Source organism: Falco cherrug, chromosome 2 (assembly GCF_023634085.1).
Source record: "Falco cherrug isolate bFalChe1 chromosome 2, bFalChe1.pri, whole genome shotgun sequence".
In the NCBI taxonomy this organism is placed as follows: Eukaryota; Metazoa; Chordata; class Aves; order Falconiformes; family Falconidae; genus Falco; species Falco cherrug.
Window position 1 is genome coordinate 32,346,824 of NC_073698.1, and position 22,797 is coordinate 32,369,620.

At 47.0% G+C, this 22,797-nt stretch overlaps 2 protein-coding genes, 1 long non-coding RNA gene and 2 other non-coding genes across 6 annotated transcripts in view; 4 read left to right on the forward strand and 1 right to left on the reverse strand.

Annotated features, from left to right (window-relative positions):
• Positions 1-1,851: 1,851 nt before the first annotated feature.
• On the forward strand, positions 1,852-6,083 carry TPT1 (tumor protein, translationally-controlled 1). The gene is made up of 6 exons (XM_055701593.1): positions 1,852-2,013; positions 2,356-2,429; positions 2,849-3,039; positions 3,745-3,850; positions 4,302-4,418; positions 5,846-6,083. The coding sequence occupies exons 1-6, from the start codon at positions 1,986-1,988 to the stop codon at positions 5,846-5,848; spliced, it is 519 nt and encodes a 172-aa protein (XP_055557568.1). The 5' UTR covers positions 1,852-1,985; the 3' UTR covers positions 5,849-6,083.
• Positions 5,651-5,780, forward strand: LOC114017969 (small nucleolar RNA SNORA31). Its single transcript, XR_003563334.1, has one exon. It is a non-coding gene; the product is annotated as a small nucleolar RNA SNORA31 (small nucleolar RNA).
• A 779-nt stretch (positions 6,084-6,862) lies between the features above and the next one.
• Positions 6,863-6,998, forward strand: LOC114017970 (small nucleolar RNA SNORA31). Its single transcript, XR_003563336.1, has one exon. It is a non-coding gene; the product is annotated as a small nucleolar RNA SNORA31 (small nucleolar RNA).
• Positions 6,999-12,113: 5,115 nt separating this feature from the next.
• LOC129735328 (uncharacterized) lies at positions 12,114-13,873 on the forward strand. 2 transcript variants are annotated; one of them, XR_008730827.1, is made up of 3 exons: positions 12,114-12,503; positions 12,605-12,679; positions 13,224-13,873. It is a non-coding gene; the product is annotated as an uncharacterized LOC129735328 (long non-coding RNA). The 2 variants fall into 2 exon arrangements; XR_008730826.1 differs by having other exon boundaries at positions 12,605-13,873.
• A 289-nt stretch (positions 13,874-14,162) lies between these two features.
• The window catches only part of GTF2F2 (general transcription factor IIF subunit 2), an 87,563-nt gene continuing 78,928 nt past the window's right edge, over positions 14,163-22,797 (reverse strand). Inside the window, exons 8-9 of the mRNA XM_055701592.1 lie at positions 21,175-21,318; positions 14,163-14,998 (exon numbers count right to left, since the gene is read on the reverse strand). Of these exons, the coding sequence (XP_055557567.1) occupies positions 14,879-14,998; positions 21,175-21,318 (264 nt within the window). The 3' untranslated portion in view covers positions 14,163-14,878. The remainder of the gene's footprint in view (positions 14,999-21,174; positions 21,319-22,797) is intronic.

A 22,797-nucleotide genomic window follows, 5' to 3' on the forward strand; every position in this document is an offset into this window, starting at 1 on the left:
TCCTAGTCTCATTTAAAGCTTTTTCCACTTGATATTTATTTAGTTTAACTCCACACCAAATTGGTGTTCACACAGGAGCCTTGACCTATATAACTGACACATTTTTTAATAGTATCTCCCACTTCACAGCTGCAACTCTGAATGTAGAGCTACAGGCAAATCAGCCTGAAGGTCCATCTAGCTTAGCAGTTGTGTCAAAGGGTTTCTACCTTGACTCCAGTAAATTGAGTCAACTGCTGAATTTGTAAGAGGTTTCAATACCGCTACAGAAATATTCATTTTTCTAGAACAATCTCTTCAAAATATAACCAAATTGAAGCACACCTACTAACTGGATGTTTTTAGCTGCATATTACATTACAGTGAAGGAGCCAAATGTTCCCCTGTCACTCAACCCACTGCTGAAGATGAAAGTTGCTCTTTTTCTATTGCGGTTTGTAAGAGGAGGGGCTATCTTTTATCGGGCCAGCTGCCACCAAGACAAAACCGATAAGCTCTGGGGCAGAAGCCCCTTTTTCAGGTCTGAAATAGCAACGGTAGTCATGAAGGTGAAAAACAGCAGAGAACGACTTAAATTTAATTATGTAAGCAGCTAGACCATCTGAAAAAAAAAAAAAAGGCACTGATTTCTGGAGCAAAGGAAGTGATAGCAGGGGAGGAGGAGATAAAACTCGAGCTCCTCTGGCATACACAAAGCAAGCAATGAGTAATTTACAGCCTGAGGAGGTGAGGGACAGGCAATTGTATTCTGTGCCCCGGTGCCTCTGTCAAGTCCAGGATCATTAGCAACATTAAGCATTGTAGGTCCCACGGTGTCTTTTGAAGGTATTTTGTCAATGTCCCCTAAGAATTAGGGTTCAAGGGGGGTCTGCATTAATTTCTGCTGTGACAGGCTACTGCAGAAAAGTACGTGCAAGGGGGAAATAAGAGGCCTAGGCATCACTGTCCTTCTGCCTTTCACCTTGACCCTGCCTGCCGGGCTTAATCTGACTTCACTGTGGACAAAAATCCAAGCAATATACCTGCTCCAAGCAGTCCTTTCGCTAGCACGGAAGTGGCGTCTCTGAACATACCCAACTCTCGTTATCGGGGGGAGGAATAACAGGAGGACTCTAACAGCTTCTTAATTGTTTGCCTATTAAAGAACATCGTTTATTTGGAGAAGGCGCAGCACCCTGAACAGTGACAACACCTCACGGCCCTAACAAGGTGTCAGGAGCTCCCCAGCAGCGAGTGAGCAGGGCCCACCCTCAGCAGTCCCTGCAGGTGGTGGGGCTTCCAGCGAGGCCCCCGCAGGTGAGCGGGCAGCGCCTGCAGGCGGTCGCGACAGCCGACAGGCGCGTTATCGGGCTGCTCGGGAGCGGGCACAGCGAGGGACGCCGCGGGGCACCGAGCGGCGCGTCCCGGCGGTGCGCGGGCGAGGCGCGGAGCGCTCCCCGCTCCGCCTGAGCCCGTCCCGGGCTGGCGGTAAGGTTCGTGCCCGGGCCGGGGCACAAGCCAGCGGGGGGAAGCGGCCACGGGCGCTGGGCGAACCGCCCGGCCACAGCACAGCGACGGCCCGCCCTCGGCCCCCGCCCCGCCCCCGCCCCGGGCAGAGGGCCGCCCCCCGGCCGCAGCTCCCGGCCCCGTCAGCGGGGGCACACGCCGCCCTGCCGCCGGCACGGCTCTGCGGCGGGTGCGGGGGAGCGGCTCGTGCTGCGGGACACCCCCCTCCCCCCCCTTCGCCAACGGCCGCTCTAACGGCCCCGTCACGGGCGCCCCCCGCGCCGCCAGCCGCCTCCCGCCCACCGGCCGCGCGGGGGCGCCGCGCGGGGCGGGTGCGGGGGGAGGGGGGCGGGGGGAGGGCGCGCGTGCGCGATGACGCGCCGGGACGTGCCCGCTATATGAGCCCCGGCAGGCGCTGACTCGGCCCTTTCCGCCTCGCTCCCGCCCGCTCTCGGGTCGCTGCGCAGAGACCCGCGCCGCCGCCGCCCGTCGCCGCCGCCATGATCATCTACCGGGACTGCATCAGCCGTAAGAGCGGCGGCGCGGCGGGGGGGGGGGCGACGCTGGGGCCGGGAGGGGCGGGCGGCGGCTCGGTCGGCCGGGGGAAGCGGCTGGTCGCGGCCTGGGCCCGGCCGCTGGGCCCGGCGGTGCCGCGCATGTGCAGTGCGGGCGGCGGCGGCGGGGGGCCGGGGGGGGCAGGGCCGGGCCCGGGGGGGCTCGGGCCGGGCCCGCGGGGCCCGGGGGTGGGGGAGCCGGAGGGAGCGTGGGCCCGGCCGGGCGGTGAGGGGAAGGGGCCGCGGGCCGGCGCGGGGGAGCGGAGGGTGGAGGCTGACGCGGCGGCGCCCGCCTGTGTGTGTCCGTCCCCCGCAGAGGACGAGATGTTCTCGGACATCTACAAGATCCGGGAGGTGGCGAACGGCCTGTGCCTGGAAGTGGAGGGGAAGGTGAGTGGCCCGGCCGCCCCGGGCGGTGAGGGGGGGCGGGCCTCGCAGCGGTGACTCTGGGCCGGGGAGCCGGGCCGGTGGCGGAGGCACGGCTTGGGGAGCGGGGACCGGCTTCCTGCGGGGGCCCGAGAGGGGGGCACCCACCGCGGCCGGGTGCCTGTGGCCGGGGCAGGGCCGGCCGGTGGTGAGCGAGAGGGCCCGGGGCAGCCAGGCTGGTGTGCGGCGCCGGCGGTGTAGCAAAGCTTCGGTCAGGTGTTGGGAGAGCCGTCTGGCTTAAACCGTGCTCGGGCTGCAGTCAGGTTCCTTGCGCTTAACTGTGGCTCTGAAGTCATGCCCTGCTGTCAGGTCATAGATGTGTAAGAGCGGTAGCGTTAAAACTTTCGCAGAGCCGTTAAGTTTTTTGATGTCTCTAAATCTAGATGGTCACCAGGACAGAGGGTCAAATTGATGACTCTCTAATTGGTGGCAATGCCTCTGCTGAAGGTCCTGAGGGAGATGGAACAGAAGCCACGGTCATAACTGGTGTCGATATAGTAATAAACCACCACCTTCAGGAAACCAGCTTTACAAAAGAATCCTACAAGAAATACATCAAGGATTACATGAAAGCGTAAGTATTGGTAGGCGTTATCTTTAAAAGGGATTGTGAAATTTATTTAGTTTGCTGAGATTTTAAAAACAGTGTTGAACTTTATTCCCAGTAGGTGTTAGTTTTGATACACGTGCCAAACTGGCTGTGAACTTCTGTAATGTCTTAACGCTTGGCAGAACTGGAGCTCTAAAGAATTGATACTGGAATATCTAAGTTTATTTTGGCTGAGGTAGAGGACCTGGTCATGTGCTTTAGATCTTATTTGTAACCCTGTTGTTTTCTTTTGGGTTTCTTCATGCCAAACCTTCATGTGGAAGGGGGTTAGGTGGTCAAGAAAAGCTTCCTGAAGCTTTTCTAACTTGACACTTAAATGTCCAAAAATAATGTGTGTGAATGAAACTTCTTGCTAATTTAAGGTGTAATTTCTGTTGCTCATGGTTCAGTGGGTTAGTATGAAAGGTGAAAATGCTTTCCGATACTGACAGAGAGTACTCTTGGTGCTGTGGAAGTGGCTTGCTAATTTTCATCTACCACTAGAAGTGAGCTTGATGATTGGCAGGCACTGTTCTGCTAGTTCCCTTCAAATTTGGGGGCTTTGAGAGGGAACAGGAGAAAGGCAGCAAAATCACAGTTTGACTGCTAGTAACTCTTCTTGCTATGATGTGATGCTGCACAGTGAAGTTATTAAGCTAGAACATGTTTTCAGTGTGTTTTTCCTTCCAGAATCAAAGCCAGACTTGAGGAACACAAGCCAGAGAGAGTAAAGCCTTTCATGACTGGGGCTGCAGAACAAATCAAACACATCCTTGCTAACTTCAAAAACTACCAGGTAATGAAACTTCTGTCTCTTTACTGCAATGATGCAAGCTGCAATTGGTTCATCTGCTGAACTAGTTTGAGTTTTGAGGGCCTCTCTTGTGGGGACATCCTTTCTCTAAGAGCGTTAGGGTTTCTGAGAAGCAGGGAGGAGAAAGAGCGAAAGACTTGGTGTTCGGGCGTCTTATTTCAGCTTGCACTGTTTGTAGTTAACTACATTTATAGTTATCGCCATTTAGGAACTGTGGAGTTAAAAGACTTGAAGGATAACTTTGTCTGTTGTGTCTTACTCTGCTGTTCATAGTAGTGTGGTGTGGCACTAAAATGGGTGAGCTGCAAAAGCAAAATTGCTGCAGCTGGTCGTGGAGACTTCGAACTTGGAGATGTTGTAGCTTTCTTATACAAAAAGGCACTTTCTCCTGGTAATAGCTCATTAAATGTCTCAGTAACATATTTCTCTGAAGTTCTTTGTAGGAGAGAACATGAATCCAGATGGCATGGTGGCTCTTCTGGATTTCCGTGAGGATGGTGTGACCCCGTATATGATTTTCTTTAAGGATGGCTTAGAAATTGAGAAATGTGTAAGTACTGACCTGAAATGGATGAATGTGCCTAACTGCTGCTACATGATTAGCTCTTTCAATGCATCACTTGTTCTCTTGTATCCCTGTTGAACAGTAGCTGCCAGTTCAAAAACTTAAAAGTTCATGTAAGTACACCCTAATTGCTACTTTGTGTTATACAAAGTGGCTGGAACTTCCATTGTATACTATTCAATTATAGTAAAAGGGGACACAGTTTCACTGTAGCGATTCATGGTGACTTAATGGCTAAGAAATGTAGGAAGAATTGCCTTGGCGAAATGTGTAATTGGTTATGGTTTTAAACTATTAAAGACAATGTCCTCTGAAATGGAGCACTTGCTACTTTGGTCCCTCTTGTGGGGGTTAATTCTGAAGTATTTGGTCATGTTTTTTCTTCTTTCACTTAATTTGATGCCCTTATTTTGTTATGCAAGAACTGTTCAAATATTGCCCTAAATTTGGGATCACAGTGATACTTGACTGAGTACTTAACCTTATTCTACTTGGAATCTCCAGCTGTCTAAGCTCAGACAGCTCCTGTGGTCTGCTTTAACTACTCTTGGAATGTGATTGCAGTGAAACAGTATTTGGATCCCAACACTTGTACTTTTAGCTTATTTGGAGAACTGTGGAATTTGATGCAGACTAGCGGTGTGGAATCACCAATTGCTTTGCCCAGTCATTGTGGACTTACAAAGTCTGTTTATAGCCAGCTAAATTTATCTGTAAAGCCTCTTACAGGCTTTCTGGTATGCCAGTCATGTAAAGATGAACCAAATTCTATTGTGGAGCAGTAGTCCAACTAAGGGAATGCTTTTACTGGCCAAAACAGACACACAGCTTCCTGCAGCTTGACTGAAGGGTGATGTCTGTCCTGGGCCCTAGAATAGGTGGTCACCTGGCAGGTACCTTCTCAGACCAGAAGCTTGCATGCATCTACCCTACTTGGGCAGACCTTTTGGATTCGGGTAACACCATCTTCAGGTAGGTGGAGTTACAGGAATAGCATCAGGGTGTTCCAGTGGGCAAAAAACCTTACAGCTTCTTTGTGTACAGCTCTCTGAAGAGAGACATATGTACGTTGTAAACTTTAGTACTTCTTTAGGACATACTCTTATTTGAAAGGAAATCTGAAACTTGGTGTGTCAAGAAAAAGGGGATGAATAAGCATCCAGTCTGGCTTGCTCAGCAGCTGGTACCAGTTGCTCTGTATGATCATAAGAAATGATCAGCATCCTCTGATAGACCATGAGCACTCTTTCTGTTGCTTTCTGGTTTGCACTAAGATGCAAAAATAACTTCCTTGCGCTTTCTGCCTGCCTGACTGTGGCAGCTCAGATTGAATTAGGGAATACACAAGTAAGTTATAGAAACTTACTGTGACTGTCTTGACATTGAACTAACCCTTGCTACTTTTGTTTCAGTAACAAATCAAACAGTATGGTTTTGGATCACTTGTCTTCATAGCTGGCTGCTGTTTCTTCTTCATTGGCACAACACCAGGAATCGGCAATGTCTAACTGGACTGATGTCATCTTGAGCTTTATTCACTTATTTTGACCCTGATTTGGAGTGGAGGCATTGTTATAAAAAAAAGAAAAAAAAAAAAAACCCCAAACATCTGTCATGTAGGTTGTCTAAAATAAAACTCATTTAAACCCATTTTAGGTGATGCCTTTTGGTCTAATGTGTTTCTTAGGGTAACTTGCAGGAGAGGTTGCAGCAAGGTGTTTGTCCAAGGATTTGGTAGTGCGCTAGGACCAGGCTATACTACTGACAGTACAACTTGACTGTTTCCAGACAGACTTCACGCAGTTTTTACCTGTGGCTTTGGAGTGCAAGAGCAGGCAGAGGTCAATAAGGCAAAGTCCAAGAAATGCCATCATAATGGAGTGGACCACCTTCGTCTTTCATGATTGCTCAGAGACTTCTCTGGAAGAGATACCAAAATTGGTAAAAAAAAAAAAACCACCAAAAAACCCAACAAAAAAACCTCATACAAATACACCCAGAATGGACTATGCACTATTCAAGCTGAGTGCTGGCTGAGCTGCTCTGTCAGACAAGGATACTTGAGTCTGTTCTCAGTTGTAGTATGACTTCAAGATCAAAGTAGGAGGATGGATGGAACAGGAGTCAACACCAGCACACTGTCTGAGCCTGAGTACTGGGAACACTGGGGAAGAGGGTGAAATTATGAGGTTTTTCAGCACAGCCTGGCTGTGGTAATAGCTCCTTTGTATTTGACAGCTATTCAGGAGCAGGTTAACTAGAACTTGGTCAGTTTGCAGGGTTTGGGGGTTTTCTGTACTACTAGAGGAGAGAAATGTTGGAATGACCACGCTCTGTCATAGGTGCATTACAAAGCAAGTGTGTGCTTGGGCTCAAGACTTACTGGAGTACTTAAAACTTGCTGTGCCTGCTGTGTCCCTTGTTAGGAAATGCATCTGTTTGACAGACCTGGAGCAAACCACTGTTGCTTCTCTGGTTCTTGCTGGGATGCAACAGTAACAGGTTCCTTGCGCTTTCTACCTGCCTGACCTGGTGGCAGTCTGGATTGAATAAAGGAACACAAATACCTTCACAGAGAGCCTTGGGGCAAGGGGGTTTGTTGTTGATGCAGTGCATGCCTGACCAGGGATGTTGCCTTGGACTGGAAATCATAACTTCTTCCCTACTGCAGTGATTGCAGGGGTATCGGAGGTTAAGGTGCCTGAAAGGGGAGGCCGTGAGGCGCTGGCTAGCTGTGGACCTGTGAGGCCTCAGGCCTCCATTTCAGAGTTTTTATGTCTGTCTTGTTGGTTTTTGGGCCCTGGTGCAGGAGGGTTGAGGTGGAGCCAGGTTTCTGCAGGGGTGAGATAGATGTGGCAGCAGGCTGGGAGGAGTGATAGTGTCTGCGGAGGTGGGAGTGGAGTGTGCCCTAGTTATCTCGGAGGTTCCTATCTGGTTTGTCTATTTTAGTTCTGTGGGAACTTCATTTACATATGTGGTGGTGTGGTGTGTTGGTTTGTGTTTGGTTTTTTTTTGGCTTTCCCGAGTAAGTCGGGCCAGCTGCACTGCTGGCTGAGGTACAACTTTGGTGTAATCTGAGTGATGTAAATTAATACTCCTCTGCCTTTACCCTATGGGGCTGAAAGGGAGGCAGGTTCAAAGCCTAAATAAAATCAGTGTGAGCCAATTTTTGTTTTCCTTGCAGAGGCTTTGTTTAACGGGGTTGGGTGAGGATGTTGCATGTGCTGGGAGCTTGGGAACGCTTGCTCAGTTTGAGACTCTGCTTCTCAGTGGAGTAAGGTTAGTGTAGGCAGGGCAGTGCTTGTGTGGCTGTGCAGCCCCTAACATCCCTGGCTTCCACTTCCAGTCAGTGAGCCAAAGTGTTCAAAACTGCATGGAGCTGGTACGTGGGAGTGACAATGGCTCTTCTGCCTGCTTGCCTGGTTATGCTGGGGCTGGGAACACTGGGCACAGGCTTGAGGCAAACTGCTGTGTGGCAGCTGTGTACAAATGACAAGGTGCTGCTTTGAAAAGCAGGTGCTTAAAAGCATGATGAGCACTGCCTCGCTGTTGGGTTGAGTGGCTTATGGCAAATTGTGTGCCATCCTGTCTGTACTCCAGGCTAACTGGGATATTTAATTGGTGTGTGCAAGCATGCTGAGCTATTGGGTTACATGCTCCCATCAATCTCGTATGTCTTTTCTGTGTGGTGGAGCCTCTGATGGGGAGTCTCCCTTCAGCCTGTTGTAGGAAAGTGTCAGTTCAAGGGCTCTTGAGAATGCAGGATTTTGTTGTTTGCTTTTCCAGTGAGCCCTGGCAAGAGAAGCGGTTTTGTGGCTGGCTGCACTGTGCTTCCCAAAAATGCATTGCTGCCTTCGCTTTCTTGGGGAAAAGGGCAAGTCTTGCTGCTCTGAAGTGTCAAACGTGCCAGGCACCAGTGAGGAGAGGTTAAACCACACCTGGTGGCAGGGAAGGACTGTGGCAGTGACAAGCAGCGGTCTCTGCTGCACTGCTGTGGTAGCTGCCTGCAGTGGAGGCAGGGTGAGGGGAAAGGTGGGATCCAGCGCCTTGCATTGGGAGTTGCTGCTTGCTGTTAAGTGGGAGGCCTGCGATGCAACTCGGCTGAAAATGAAGTTGGCATATTTCTTCATAACCCAGTTCCTCCTGTTCTGGCCCCTCTTCGTTTCAAGCAGCTGTTCTGTGGGGCTGGAAAGCCAAAGTGATTTGAGAAGGCAAGGCTTTGTAAGGCTGTTAATGCTACAGCTTTGGAGTTACTGAATTGATTAAAAAAACCTCCTCATAACAAATTACCCTATTGCTTAAACACAGCCTGAACTGAAGGACAACTTTAAAACTTACCCCCATCTTGTTTTAAAGTGTGCTTATCAGGCTTGTATCTTGCATTCCTGGGAAGATATTTTCCGTGGCTGGAAGGACTGCGGAGCTGGGAAGGATCCAAACGGCTTTTCCCCAAAGCCTCGTGGGGTAGGTGAAGTGGCTGGGTGTCAGCCCTGCACAGGGCAGGAGGCTGTTCCTGCACCTCCCATGAGGTGGCTGCTGGCAGGGGAGGGCTGATGGCTAATGGGGGGGGGGGAGGGGAGAGACGGGACTAGATGGACACCTTCCATTTTAATTTTGTACTTTTGTGTTGAAGGTTGTGATGTCTTTGGGCTGGAGGAAGTGGCTACTGTGCTTGGCATGTGTCCTGTGGTCCCCTTTGGCCTTTTGCTTTCCCACCCCAATGCTGCTCTTCTTGCTGCCCCAGCTGGATCTTGCCCCACCTACAAATCTGTTCTTTTTTGCCCTCTCAAAGCATCCCTGCAGTGTCTCCAGCCCCACAGCCCAGCGCTGGTAAAATATCCCACCCCTGTGGACCAGTGACTGTGCTGTTAACATTTGAATGACGCTGCAGCAGCTTGCTGCTCCTTGGCTGCCTGCTTTGAGGAGAAAGGGTGCAAGCCTGGGCATGTTGATGCTGTGGAGGGAACAGCTGGCGTGCTGGGAGAGGTGCTGGTGGGGCCATGGGGAGCTGGATACCCCCCTTACCCCCTCGGGTACTCTGCCCATTGGCTTTGCCTGTGCAGCTTGGGCGGGGGGTGGGTGCCAGAGCCCAGGTGGGGGGTGGTCCTGGAGCCTTGTGCAGCCCTCAGCTTCTGCACAAGGAGGGAGAGCCTGCAAGAAATGAACGGATGTAGGGAACAGAGCTGGGTGGTTTTTTGGGTTGTCCCACCCCCCGGCTTGGTTTAGCTTAAGGCCGGAAGGGACTTGGCATAAGCTTAGGCTATGATTGTTGTCAAATTATTTTTTCAAGCAGATGTAGAAAAAAAATAAATGCTCAACTTGCTTCCTTCCCTCAGCAAGTCTCTCTTGAGCTGGCTTAGGCCAGCCTGCTGTCATCCTGGGCAGTGTCTTCAGTGACAGCTATGTAGGGAGGATGCTTTTATTATACAATAGCATCTGCATCAAGATACCTCTGCTCTCACGTGCTGCTGCTGACTTGGAGCAGGTAAGATGCCTCCTCCTGCTCCTGTGGACCTCTGGCTGCGCTTCAGCTCTGCAGCCGTTGCCCCAGGATGCAGCTGCTGTTACAAACTAGTGGTTTGCTGTTTGCTCTGCACCAGCCAGCAAGTAAGTAAATCTTGGTGTCACTGCTAACCCACAGTGGGAGAGCAGCAACTGAACACCATGTTCATTTAGCTTGGACATAAATGCCTCAGTAGGAGGAAAAAAACCCGCTAGCCAAGTCTGAAAATCTTTGCCCTGAACAGCCCAGAATTCATCGCCAGGAGCACAAGCGTGCTGGTTTGTGGTCCCTGGGCCCTGGTTGCCTTCTGGTTGAAGCTGCAGCTGGAAGCTGTTGTGCAAAGATGACAGCCAAGTGGCTGTGGCCAGGGCTGGGGGAGCTTTACTGGGTGCCAGCAAATGCTGGCAGGCCCTGAAGAGCATTGTGGAGGGGCACAGCAGGATGTTAAGGATGCGCGTAGCTGCTGGGTGTTTCGAGCCATCAGAGCTGCGCTCATCACCTTCCACTTCTGGCAGAAAGAAGCCAAAAGCCCTCGGAGGCCTTTTTAGAATCTTGGTGTGTGATGCCAACAAGAGGCAGCAGCTGAATGTGGTGAGAAAAATTATGAGAAATCATTTCTCTGCACCCATCCTGTTACCCTGGGAGCCAACAGCTGGGGTTCCTTGCCCTGTGTGACCAGCAGGCCAGGAGGAAGCACTGCTGGCGTTCCAGAGTGGCCGTGCCCTCCCATCCTCTGCAAGGTGTGAGCATGCCGGCAGCCCTGCCAAAGCAATGTAGCTGCTTTTTTTTTATTTTTTTTTTATAGGGAATGTCCAAAAATTAGATGCTTGGGAAGTATGTAACGATTAGCTTCCCAAATTCTTTGTAATGGAGTAGTTGAGAAAAGAAAAAGCTAAAGCTGGATGCTCCCTCGCTGCTCCCTGCGGAGGTGCAGCTAGCAAAGCCCCACTGTGGCACTGGCTGAGGTTCATCTCTACCTACAGCTGTCTGCACCTGGGACTGGCACCCTTGGCCCCTCCAGCCGACCAGGGAGGGCTGATTTCTCTGCCTCCTGCAGCCCCAGAACTGCTTGCAGTTGCTGGGCCTTGGTCAAGCTGCCCACAAAAAGATGTTTCAAGGGCTTGGTGCAGCCCTCGCTGCTGGCTCTGGCTGCCCTGGCCCAGCAGCCACCTCGTGGCACATGCTTTCTGGTGGCATAAGACTGCTGTGGCCCCCACGAACACACCTGAATTTAAGCAGAAAAGGCAAGATAGTGGCTGCCCACAGGTAGAGGGATTTGTGTTCATGGCCCCTTGCTTAGTGGGCTAGGTAGCTTTAGGAACTTGTGGCTGGGGGTGCTTGGGCTGGTGGGCCCTGCCTCGCTGCAGCCTCTCCCATCGCTGGAGTGTAGCCTCTTCCCAAGGCTGGGCTTGGCTGAGTGGTGGAGGGAGGCTTCTCGGGAGTCAAAGCTGGGTTTTATGTGAGTGAGACTCTGGAGAGAAAAAAAACAAAACACCAAAAACAACCACACCCAAACACCTTAAATTAGATGTGTGAAGCCCAGGGTGGGCGGGTCTCATTGCCCTCCCCCAGTGCTATCAACCCTCCCACCACAGACTGGTGGGTGCAGGCGTAGGTCCAGGAGGCTGAGGAAGTATTCTGTAGTTTCCTTTGTCATTTTTAATCAAGCTTTTGCCCTTGCATGTTCCTTTTCTACTTGGTTACCTGTCTCAGAGCTGCTGAAAGCCTTCCCTGCTTCCTGGAGGTGCTTAGGTTCCTGTGGAAATGCCACTTTCAAGAATGAGTTCCAGAGGTAAAACTAGTTAAATGGAGCAGAGGGGAAAAGAAACAAGGTGTTCTTTTTCTTTCAAGATTGAAAGCCAAGGTCTGCACCTTCTCCCTTCTATTTGTCTGTAGTTGCAAACATACCGGCTGCAGAAGCCCAAACCCCTACGTAACACCATCAGGGGCAGCAAGTCCCTCTTGGATGACCGCACTTGTCCAAGCAGTGCGTTTTGGCAGAGGTCTGGAGACCAGTACCAAGCAGCTCCTTCTGTTGAGGTTCTTGAGGGCAGGAGAACAGTATCACTGTGTGTTCACCTGCTGGTGCTTGAATCTCCTCACACAAGCCCTAGGTGTGCTTAGCTGAAGGGATGCTCAAAGGCACCTGTGTTCATTGACACACCCCCCACCCCCACACCCCCCCCCCCCCGGGCTTAGAGCTGCCCTCTGTTTCTCATCTAAAGGCGTTTTTCAATTCCTTATTCCAAAATGTGGTAAACTTAAGAATTTATTTGATGGGAGCTGAATGTGGAGGGGTTTGACTTTCTTGACAGATGAGAGCCTTGACACCTGCTGCAGCCCCAAGTGCTGAGCTCTTCTGGAATGGGTCTTTTTTTGATCTTTCCTGTTGGAGTTTGTCATCCTTGTGTGAGTAACTAAACACTCCCTGAGAAAGGCTGACCACACATAGTCTTTGTTGGGGGAGCCAGGAGTGTCCTGCAGTCCTGCCGTTGGTATGAGAAACAGTGCAGGTTGTACCCAGCCACAGCTCGGTGAGAAGTTCAACAAGCAGAATGATCTTCCAGGTGAGCTTGGAGCAACGGCTCAGCTCTGATGCTGTGTTAGTGAGAAAGATTTAGGAGTCGAATAAATACAGTGACTAATGAAAATGCCATCCTGGTGACAGGGACATGTGAACATGGGTGGGCACAGCTGACACATGCAGGAGGTATATTCAGCTGGAGCCAACTCCAAGCAGCTGGTAAGGCCAATACATAGCTGACTCAAAGCATGGATGACTTGTAGGGAACATCCGTTGGGATCACAGCATCTAGTGAGCTCAGATCCCACTCCCAGCTGTGTCAAAGACGTGGTGTCAGTTACAGCCACACAGCTTTTGGCCAGCCTGCAGCTAATATCTGCATTTAATTTCTGCTGCTGTTTCTCATGCAGCCCTGCCGGGCCCATCAGCAGGGGAGGCAGGTGGCAGCAGGCACCTGTTTAGAGCCGTGAGCTGGTGGGGAGCAGAGCATGGCAGCACTGGGACCAGCCTGTCCCATGCTGGGTGCAAATCCACCCCCTGTCCTCGCTTAGCAGTGGCAGCCTCTGCACTGCCAGCCCACTGGCACCGGGATGTCTCTGCTGGGCCAGCTGCATCACTGTTGCCTCCCATCAGCTCAGGTCCATGCTGGTACTGCCTGGGTGTGCCCAGTATAAAATTTCTGATGACTCAAAAGAACTGGTCATGTGGGAGAAGTAATGTTAGAGAGCTGGATGTGCTTTTAATCTCATTTAATGGCATTTAGCACATTGATATCTCTGCTCATGCCTATGGGACCTGCTTGTGGACCAATGTTTCAACAATTAATATTCAAGAGCATCTGCATGAGCACAGTTCGGCAGCAAGCAAATACAGCAGCACATGCAAAGCCAGCAGGGAACTGGTGCTCATCATGGCTGTGAGTTCAAAGTTTAAATGAATCTGAACGTGGGGGCTGAGGGATCAGACTTGAATGCCTAACAAGCTGCCTCCTCCACTCCTTCAGCAGATGGCAATCCTGCTAACAGCACTTGTGTAAGGTCCCCTTGCAGAACAAGCGGAGCGGAGCTGGAGAGTTTTTGCCAGTTATCGTGTGCTGGATCCAAATGAGGTTGTCCCAAATGCTAAATGATTATTGCAGCCTTGCATGAAGTTAGACCAGTCCTGCACATTGTGTTCTATAGCAAGACACGAAGGCTGACTTCCTGGGTTTCTCTCACAGCCATTAGCAAGCTGGGTCCTGCTTGCAGAGCCTGAGGAGACGGGATTCAACGGCAGTATTTATGAAAGCGCACACATCCCCGGAACGTTACCTGCTCTTCAAAAACTCAGTAATCCACCTCCTATATGAGGTGGAAGTTGTGCTTTTAAAACATCACCTTCTGCTTTATATACCGGTATACTAATGAGGTTTTTTTCCACAGTTTTCTTTGCTCTTTCTTTAACATAAAAGCTTTGAGAATATAATTTAATAGTCCCCTCCCATCTCCTTTCCTGTTTCTTCCCCAAAAGGATGTTGAACCCTTGCAATGTGCATTTAAAAAATGGCTAAACAGAGACACAGATGCATTAAGAAATCTTCCCCAAAACACAGAGAAACCCCCAGTGGCAAAGCCAGCAATAAAAACATGGTTTGAAAAAACCCTTCATACCTACGCTATCTAAATCACAACGTGTTCAGTCAATAATGCAGAACATTGCATGGTACAAATTAAAATAATGATTTTATTGATATGCTTAAACATAGGTAACATGATGATATAAAACGAGAGAAATCTATTCCTTGATGTACCTAACAGACAGACACTTCATTTTTTTTTTCTCAGTAATCACTTGGTGGGGGAGGGAGACTGTTGTCTTCCCACTGACCTGTTGTTCCTATGGAGTCTAAGGACCATGATGAGCACGTGTGGTTACGGCTGTTTTTTCTAAGCCTGATCCCAAAAGGAGCATCATGTCTGTTGCACCCACACACTGCACAGAAGGTTGTGCACCTTTGCAGACTTCCAGACAAAGCCCTGACAGATCCCAGCAGAAATGAGGGTATTAACCTGGTTCTACTCGAATGCAAAACCACAAAGTTAATGGTTTCCTCTAGGACACGTTTTCCAAAGTCATCAAGGCTTTGAAAAGCCATAAAGCTAACAAAGAAAAGATCAGAACTCAAAAGATTTCTAATAAAGATAAATCTAATACAAGTTATTCTATAAATATCTTTTTCCTGTCAAAAGACAAAACACTTATAGAAACATACAAGAAATATTCCTTGGAAAAAAAAATGAAGCTACGGAAAATTACAAAGTATCAGCTGCTTTAACTTGAATCTTGCAGAATTGCGCTGTGCTCAGTCCTATCTGTAAACCCACCACAGTTCCCTCAGTGCAATCACTCTAATTGGCTCTTGCTTTGTAAATGCCTTTGTTAATCACTCTTTTCTTCTCCTTGGTAATGTCTGTATTCTGGCTTCAGCTCCCATGTGTTTTTGTGGGTCCCCTTCACATTGTAGATGCCTATTTCTCTTAAAATTTCTTTCAAGTATATCTGAAAGGAAACAAAAATCAAATTATACAGGCAGGCACTTAGCACAGTTCCTATGCGAGGTCTCATGATCTGCTCAATCACATCAGCTTGGTTCACAGAACTCATCCGGTGGGCAGCAAGGTTGGCTGATGGGCACTAGCCAGAGCGGTAATGGCTCTGTGACAGACTTCCAGCCCTGGGCACCAACAGTGATTAAGCAGCAGATTAAGTGTAACACCCAGCTCAAGCCCCAGCGAAGCTGCAGGGAGCACCCAAGCTCCAGTGTGACAGCTCCCGGGTATTCCCGGCCAGCCCTGCTGGGGTGCAGACAGGCAGGTGCTAGCTAGATGATGCTTCACAGGCTGCAGAAAAGAGGGGTAGGTGATGCTGAGGTTGTCTCACACGTCTTCCTCCTGGAATTTCTTCACCTAAGCTACAAGCTCTTGGCTTTTCATCTTGCTTGGGCTGGGATTATCTTGAAACTCCCTGCTTTATTCAGACACCTTCAAAGCCCCAAGCTGTTGGTTTTCATGCCATTTTTGCAAAGCCTTCAGCGTTTTATTATGGCCTCATTTTCAGAGAGCTGAGTAGGTGCCAGAGAATTTTCTAATACATTCAAGTGTTAACGCTAGGAAGAAAAATCAAAGAAAAAAACCAAGTGAAGCTATGATACCAGTAGTATCATCTTTGACACACGACAGCTCACTAATATAGCCCTCCTTAACTCTTCATAATAAACACCAGTAATTTGTTTCATTTCTTAAAGAGCCGATTGCCTGCTTGTTTGTTTAAATATTAATCAGGACCAACTTGAGTGGATTGCCATGGCAACTGCAGACCACAGTTTAAGAATCTCCACATTAAATTAATAATTGCTTTAGTTTCAGCAGTTTAATCCTCTCTGAGTGCATATATTGAACTGGAGTTACTGGAACCCTTGTATTTTCTGCACCTACAGTTCCACTAAGCACAAATATCAACATACTCCAACTCATTAAAAAAAAAATCAAATATTTGTGGATGACATAGGAAAAAAAGAAAGGCTGATGGCCAAGTTTCTTCCTTCTACTCTTCCCATTTTTTGCTAAATGGAAAAGTTGAGAAATAAATAATCAGCATGTTCTCACTCAGTAAAAAAATTCTCTTTTAGAGAAACCAGTCATTACTCCCTCTCCAGGCACACACCAAAAATTTATAAAGCAAAAAAAAAATAATCCAGATCCCACAGTAATGATGATACTTCATTTGAACTCATGCAGCAAAATTATTCTTAAAAACCTATCTCAAAGCAATGAGGGGTGTTTGTCCAACAAATAAGAGATGACTGTAATGGATTGCATATACAAACTAGTTTCTTAGGGTCTTTTCTTTGAGCAGAGGGGGTTTTGTGCAGGAGCTGTGAGCGGTGAGCAGGGAGTTCATTTTGCACCGTGGGGATGGCTCTTCATTCTTCGAGGGTGCCCGATGCAAACCCCAGCAGGTGGCAGCAGGAGATCTATACACATCTCTTAGCACACCTTTCCACATCTCTCATATTGCAGAGATGCTGTCATTATATGAGAGCCAGGTACCTAAGACAATTGTACTCACTGTAACAGCAATTAGTGGGCAAATCGGCAAATTGTTTTTGTTGCTGCTGTTGTGCAATGCATTTTGTAAAAGGTGATGAAAGCAGGTGAAAAAAGCGATTTCTACATGGGTACATGTAGGTGTGTATACCTGCATAGCCACTGCTTGCTTTGCAATCCTTGTGCATGTGCATAAGGCAGCTTTCAGTAGTCACAGACACTTCAAAAGACGGCAGAGTGGATGGAAGAAACACTCAGATTCAAGGTTAAATTCTGCTCTAGACCACACAGATTAATGAGAATCGGGGGAAAAAATATAATTGCACTTGGTCCCATCAAGTACATCCATATGCAGTTCCTGGGCTGAGAGACCAAGCCTGCACCTAGGAAGCCAGTTCACAAGGCATTATGCTGCCGCAGGGCTCAGACAGAATGAAACCGCTACAGCCGCAAGGTCCACAGCTCCCGCCTGCTGTTCACTGGCAGTATCTTTGGGCGATGTTTTGCCCGAGGCAGCTCTCACCTCTCACTACTTGCTCACACCCCCAGTTATACAAAGGTTACTTTTAATTTCAACTAGTTTTCAGACCCAATTCCCCAGGCAGTTCTGTTTCTCTCTGGGCAAAACTTCCAAGAGTTCTGTTTCAACAGCATAACAAAACGGAAAAAAACCAACCCCAACTGAACAGCAAGATAAATGTCTGTGCCGCAAGTAAGGGCACTTCAAGCTGGGACTGTGAACTGCAGCAACTGAGGATTTGCAACATATTCCTATTTGCCATCTCCACTGAGGGGGAAACAAGCAGCAGTGGTTTTAGGGAGGGCAGCTGAGAGCGTTAACCCCCAAAAAATCACTCTGCATGACTCAGAGCAAGCCAAACTGCTGGGGTTTTTAGACAATTACAAATCAGGGATAATCCTGCTGGACCGTACCATATTTGAGAGCAAGTGGCTTGAGATGAGTTCAGGGGACATTATGGATTTTTCCTGCAGGATCACTTTTCCTTCCAGATATCATGACCCTCCACCTGGGTCTGTGCTGTGCCCGGTTGGCCTACACCTCTTGAAGCATGCTACTCAGTCTGACACTGTATCGTCCAGAGAAACTCCCCAATTCCTCCCAAAACACTGAATTTTAGAGCCTGGGGAGCACTAACCAGGGCCCCACAATTTCTTCTCGGAAAGGGGTTCAATATGTTTATGTACATAAATTCTAACACAGAAGCGAATCTGTAGGTAATCTGTTTGTACATTTAAGGAATCCTCTCCTCTGTTACACCTTCCCTCACATTTTTTTCTGTAAGAAGTGAAATGTTATTATAGAATTATGGGATACACATTTCTGAGGGAGGAGTTAACTTCCAAGCTCTGAAAACGCTTCTGAAACTTTGAGGAGACACCCCTCCTGTATTTAGGATAACCATTACTTAAAGCTGAAATAAAAGAAAAAAACTGCAAACAATCTATCCTATTTTGAAAAAACACAGTTCACATTAACCATCGGTTCCGTACTGGTTCCATTCTTCGCAAGTATTTGATTTCTCACATAAAATGCATATTATATTCTGAGCCGTGAAGCCCAAATCTAGAATTACTGCAGTGTTTCCAGGGAGCGCTCAGTGCTTACATCTGGGTAGGTGGCAACAGATTTGTCTACTACTGCGAATTGTTGTTTTTCATAAAAAAGGAAAACAAATAAACCCAGGTTTCCCTAATGTAACAGTAGTTTGTGTTCAGAATAGACTTGCTTTTTGATTTCACAATCACAAAACAAAGATGGCAGCAATTTCCCGTGTGACATGCAACATACTCTGTAGCAAGGGTTTACTATTCACATTTACCATTACATAAGAAAAATACCCTTATTGATTTGTTACTTTACTAACAAAGATGTTATTGCCCTTAGATAAATGTGTTTTAAATATTATTAGCCAGTGATGTAAGCACCTAGAACTTCATTTCAATGGGAGCTGAGGAGACAGAAGCAGCTGCTTTTTTTTCCTTGCATCTGAAAATAACCTCAACATTTAGAAACTCAGAGGAGAAATTACATACCCAGACAATCTTAGACACTACGACAGAAAATAAAGCAGTGAACGCTCTGTAGAGATAAATTAGCAGCGTGGGGAAAGCATACCTATTCACCTGTTGGCATCTTACTTTTCTGTGTCAGGTATAGCTGCTCTGCAAGCAATAAAGTCACAGTGGGCATTAGGAACAGATCCTTTATTTTCAGACAAAAAAACAAATGTTGCCAGTACCAGAGGTTCAATTCGGCAGCATCAGGGGCGCTCACACATGGAGCAAACACTGGCTGAGCAGCAGGAACCAAGGGACAGTATTTTAAAATGGAAATGGATGTCAACTCCCTACAGTTTTTAATGGGAACCCAGACTGAAAATCAGGATAGCTTTAGATGAGGGGTAGATGAAAGACAATAGCTGGCTAGCCACTGAATGAAGAAAGGCACCAGGAAGAGGATTTTGGTCACTTATTTTCTCAGGATATCTGGGTCTGAGGAAGTTGGATGGGCACTAACACCTACAGCAGAACTGCATCTGGGAATGAATACAAAACCCCTAACTCCTGCGCAGAGCTCGAAACCGAGACTGCACAGCCCACTCAGGGGAGGAGGGTTTAATGGTTTGATTAATCTCAGGAGCCCTACAGGACTTCTAGCCATCAGTACAGATTCAAATAACAAACACAGATGCAAAGATATAGCCCAAATAGCATGTGATATTGGGTCAAATTAATCTAAAATTTCCCTTTAACATTATCTTAGTACTACAATAGCTGAAAAAAAAGGCTAGATTTGCTAAGATCAAAGTACACAGCACAGATCCGCTACGCTACAGGCAGAATATATTCAGGAGTGTATGATGATAGCGGAGATATACAGACAGGCATAGAAATTCAACATACATTTAACAGAATTATACATGTGAGGTATTCTGCTCTAATTTAATAACTACTCTATACATCTAATCCTTAGGGCAGTGACTTAGACAAAAATTGGATTAATCTTGCCCAACTTCTGGTGCTTAATGAAGAAACTTGTGTCAGAAGCACAGCTTTTCCAGGCTCCTTTGAGCTGATGCAGAGAGACAGGTACGTTCAAGAAGTAAATCACATCAGAGAAGGAAGAGAACTTTTGTTCTCCAATGGCTTAAGAGGGAGTTGTGGGTGACTATTTCTAGCTGAAAGTCATGCTAGACGGGATAAATCTGTACCTACTTACATTCAAAGTGATCGAGACAGTGACTGTCACACCTATCTCTTACCAAAAAAGAAAAAAATCTCAAAATTTTCTTGCCACTTCCTCCGTATCTTCCTCCTATTCCTTCCTCCTCCTCAGCTCCCATGATCCACACATCTTCTCTGCCATACAGATAAGGAGCTGAGTCATTAGATAAATGAATGGAATAGAAGACACGAATACATTATCCAACTAGCTTATTCCAAGGTATTAGAACACCGTGAACCTACATGTACTTTAATCCAGTACCATCTTTGTGCAGCTTCTTAACCAGACTGTGCACCTTATACAAACCCTCCGATGCAGATCCAGTTAATTCTACATGTGAAGTGAGCAAAACTAGTAAGCATCTCCCTTTTCCCCACCTCTTTTAGTGGAATAATTTTTTCCATAATTCAGCTGTCACTGTTTTTTCTTCTGCCTTTGCTCTAACAACTTTTGAAATCGTTGCTCCATTTAGACTCAAACATAACTAATTCCCCTTAGGTTTTCTCAGAACTGCAGCTGGGTTGAGGACAGATACCACAGTCAGCAGTGAAAAACATGAACAGCACCGAAGATACTTCATGTGTCATTGTCTCCCCAGCTCCTGCCTTTTCTGCTCAAGGAAAGCTTGACCAGGGAAAGAAGGGGAAGAACTGTAAAGTTAGGTTTCATAGACGAAGGGGCTGGCAGACACCGCAGGATAACAAAACCATCGCATAAACACACACCTTCATGTTTTTCTTGTTCGTGGATCAAAACAGTGTTTAAAAAAAAAAAAATCAAAGTAAACCCCAAATATCAAATCTGTAAAATCTTAGTCTAAAATTACTCTATCTGTAAAGGAAATCAAGTGATTTTGGGGGTATTGACATGATGCCTGAGCTCCTAACATGGGCAATGCATGAATTTAATATTAATTCCATTAAACAATTTTCTAGACTTAGAGAATAAGGCCTGTTGCTATGCCAAGATAAAGTTCAGAAGCTGCAGGAAGGGCTGACCACTCACATAACACAAGCTCTCTACTGATAACAGCAACAGAACTAGGCTGTTACTTCAGTGAGGGCAGGAGTAGCATGGGAGATGTCAGAGCATTACAGAATTTAGTTTCTAGTATTAAAGCAAATCTAAATAAGAAAGAGACCATTTAGGTTACTTAAACCACCTCTGTCAAGAAAAAGCACACTCACTGCAATGCTTGGTATCCTACACACTCCTACAATGGTGAACTTAAAACTTGAATATTTCTGTTTGTTGTAAAACATATTTAGAGAGATGTTTCAAAGGCATATAGTGTATATTAAACTATTGTCTGGATATGGAAAATATACACAATAGTAACTACTGAAAATGGTTATCTTACGAGACTACCAGTACGTACGTACCACTGGCTGTTTGGTTATGTCCACCAGGTCTTTGATGTTGTAATACTGATGTTTCTCAAAGGCTGAAAAAAGCATATCCAACACTTGCTGTTTATCAGCTCGAGCCCGTTTTCCATCCTCTTTCTTCTTCTTCTCATATTCGATCTATCAGATACAAAACATGTTTTAAAGGCATTTGTATGTAACGCTGTATAATTCTCAGTGCTGAACATTAAGACATAAAACCCCTCTTCAATTTAATACAACACTGTTCAATGACTCAGTGCTTTTCATCTGGAAAATTTTCTTTTGAGCACTCGAATGTTCTTTTATGAACATAAACTAAGCATTTTGTCCTCAGCACAATAAGCTTTTCAGATATGTATCTCTGCTTTAACCAGTAAAAAACCCCAGAAACAGAGCCTGCATGATATGCCCAAACCTGCAGAGAGAATTAATATTAGTACAGAAATGGAAACTGAGACATATTTTCACTCCACCTCTGCTGATGCTGGCTTCTGAAGTATAACGACAGCTATCAAGCAACTTACCAATGGCCATACTCAGGAAAATCCACAGACCAATATGGCTACATCCACACTCCTAACAACCAGCTGCCCAAAGGATGCTCAGAGGGCCCTTGGACATAGCCTCATCACTCCGGGCGACAACTCTGTCAATATAAAACCAATCTTCACCAAGTGAAGACACTTCAAGGATGTGGATGATATGCCTTCAGGAGAAACCTGAGCAGCACACACAAAGTTACAACAGCCCAAAGAAAAACCTTCTAAGCAAGTAGAGGCCCCTTGTTGTCACATACCATCCTGTTTCAGAATGTGTATTAAAAAGCACTGAATGCATATTAAAAAGTATTTAACTATTATAATCTGCACAAGATGACCATATATTTTTGCAGAAACTTCTACTGCCTCCAAAAATACTTCCTGCATTTCCTCAGATTCACCATCAGAAGCACAACTTGCACAGACCGGCACACCCCAAACAAATCCCAATCACTGCAAAGCACCAACCGCAGCATCTGCCAGCACATCATTCCACCCACCCGCAATACCACACCCAATAACAGAAATACATCAAGCTCCCTGGAACCAAGAAAGGTGACCCAGAAGGTAATACAGTTCATGTAATCATCAAGTGCTTTCAGGCAAACTGCATGGGTGCATCTGAAGTGGTACAACATATAGCACAAGAGATGTACGTGATCAATAAGGGACACAAGCCTGGCTGCCAGTGGGATAATTTCCTATGGGAGTTGTTCTGCCTCTGATGTCTCAGACCTGATCCTCAAAATGAAGAGCTTCAGAGAAGAAACCTAGAGATGAAAATTCCCAGTTCTACTGGATACTAAAAATCTGATTTTTAAGAAGAGAAATCAGTTTCATGGCACAATTTACTTTTTCCTATGTTTCCTTTCCAGTTAACTCCCTCCTACTCTCTGAGTGAAAATAGCCTGTCTCTTGGTATCTGTCCCAAAGTGGCTAAAGACTATTACCACCTTTGCCATTGCTCACAGGTCTTTGCACAGCCAACTTGCTCCTTCAAATCCTGAAACAGATGTACATCACCACACTGAATGCAGAACAATTGTTCTCAGTTGTAGCTTGAAGTCTGTTGCTTTTG

What these genes read in the sequence shown, in the direction of transcription:
- TPT1 (XM_055701593.1), top strand. Translation starts at nt 1,986, where the DNA reads ATGATCATCTACCGGGACTGCATCAGCC. An exon ending in CTACCGGGACTGCATCAGCC is followed by an intron (nt 2,014 to 2,355) that starts GTAAGAGCGGCG and finishes CGTCCCCCGCAG; the next exon opens with AGGACGAGATGTTCTCGGAC. An exon ending in CTAACTTCAAAAACTACCAG is followed by an intron (nt 3,851 to 4,301) that starts GTAATGAAACTT and finishes ATTTCTCTGAAG; the next exon opens with TTCTTTGTAGGAGAGAACAT.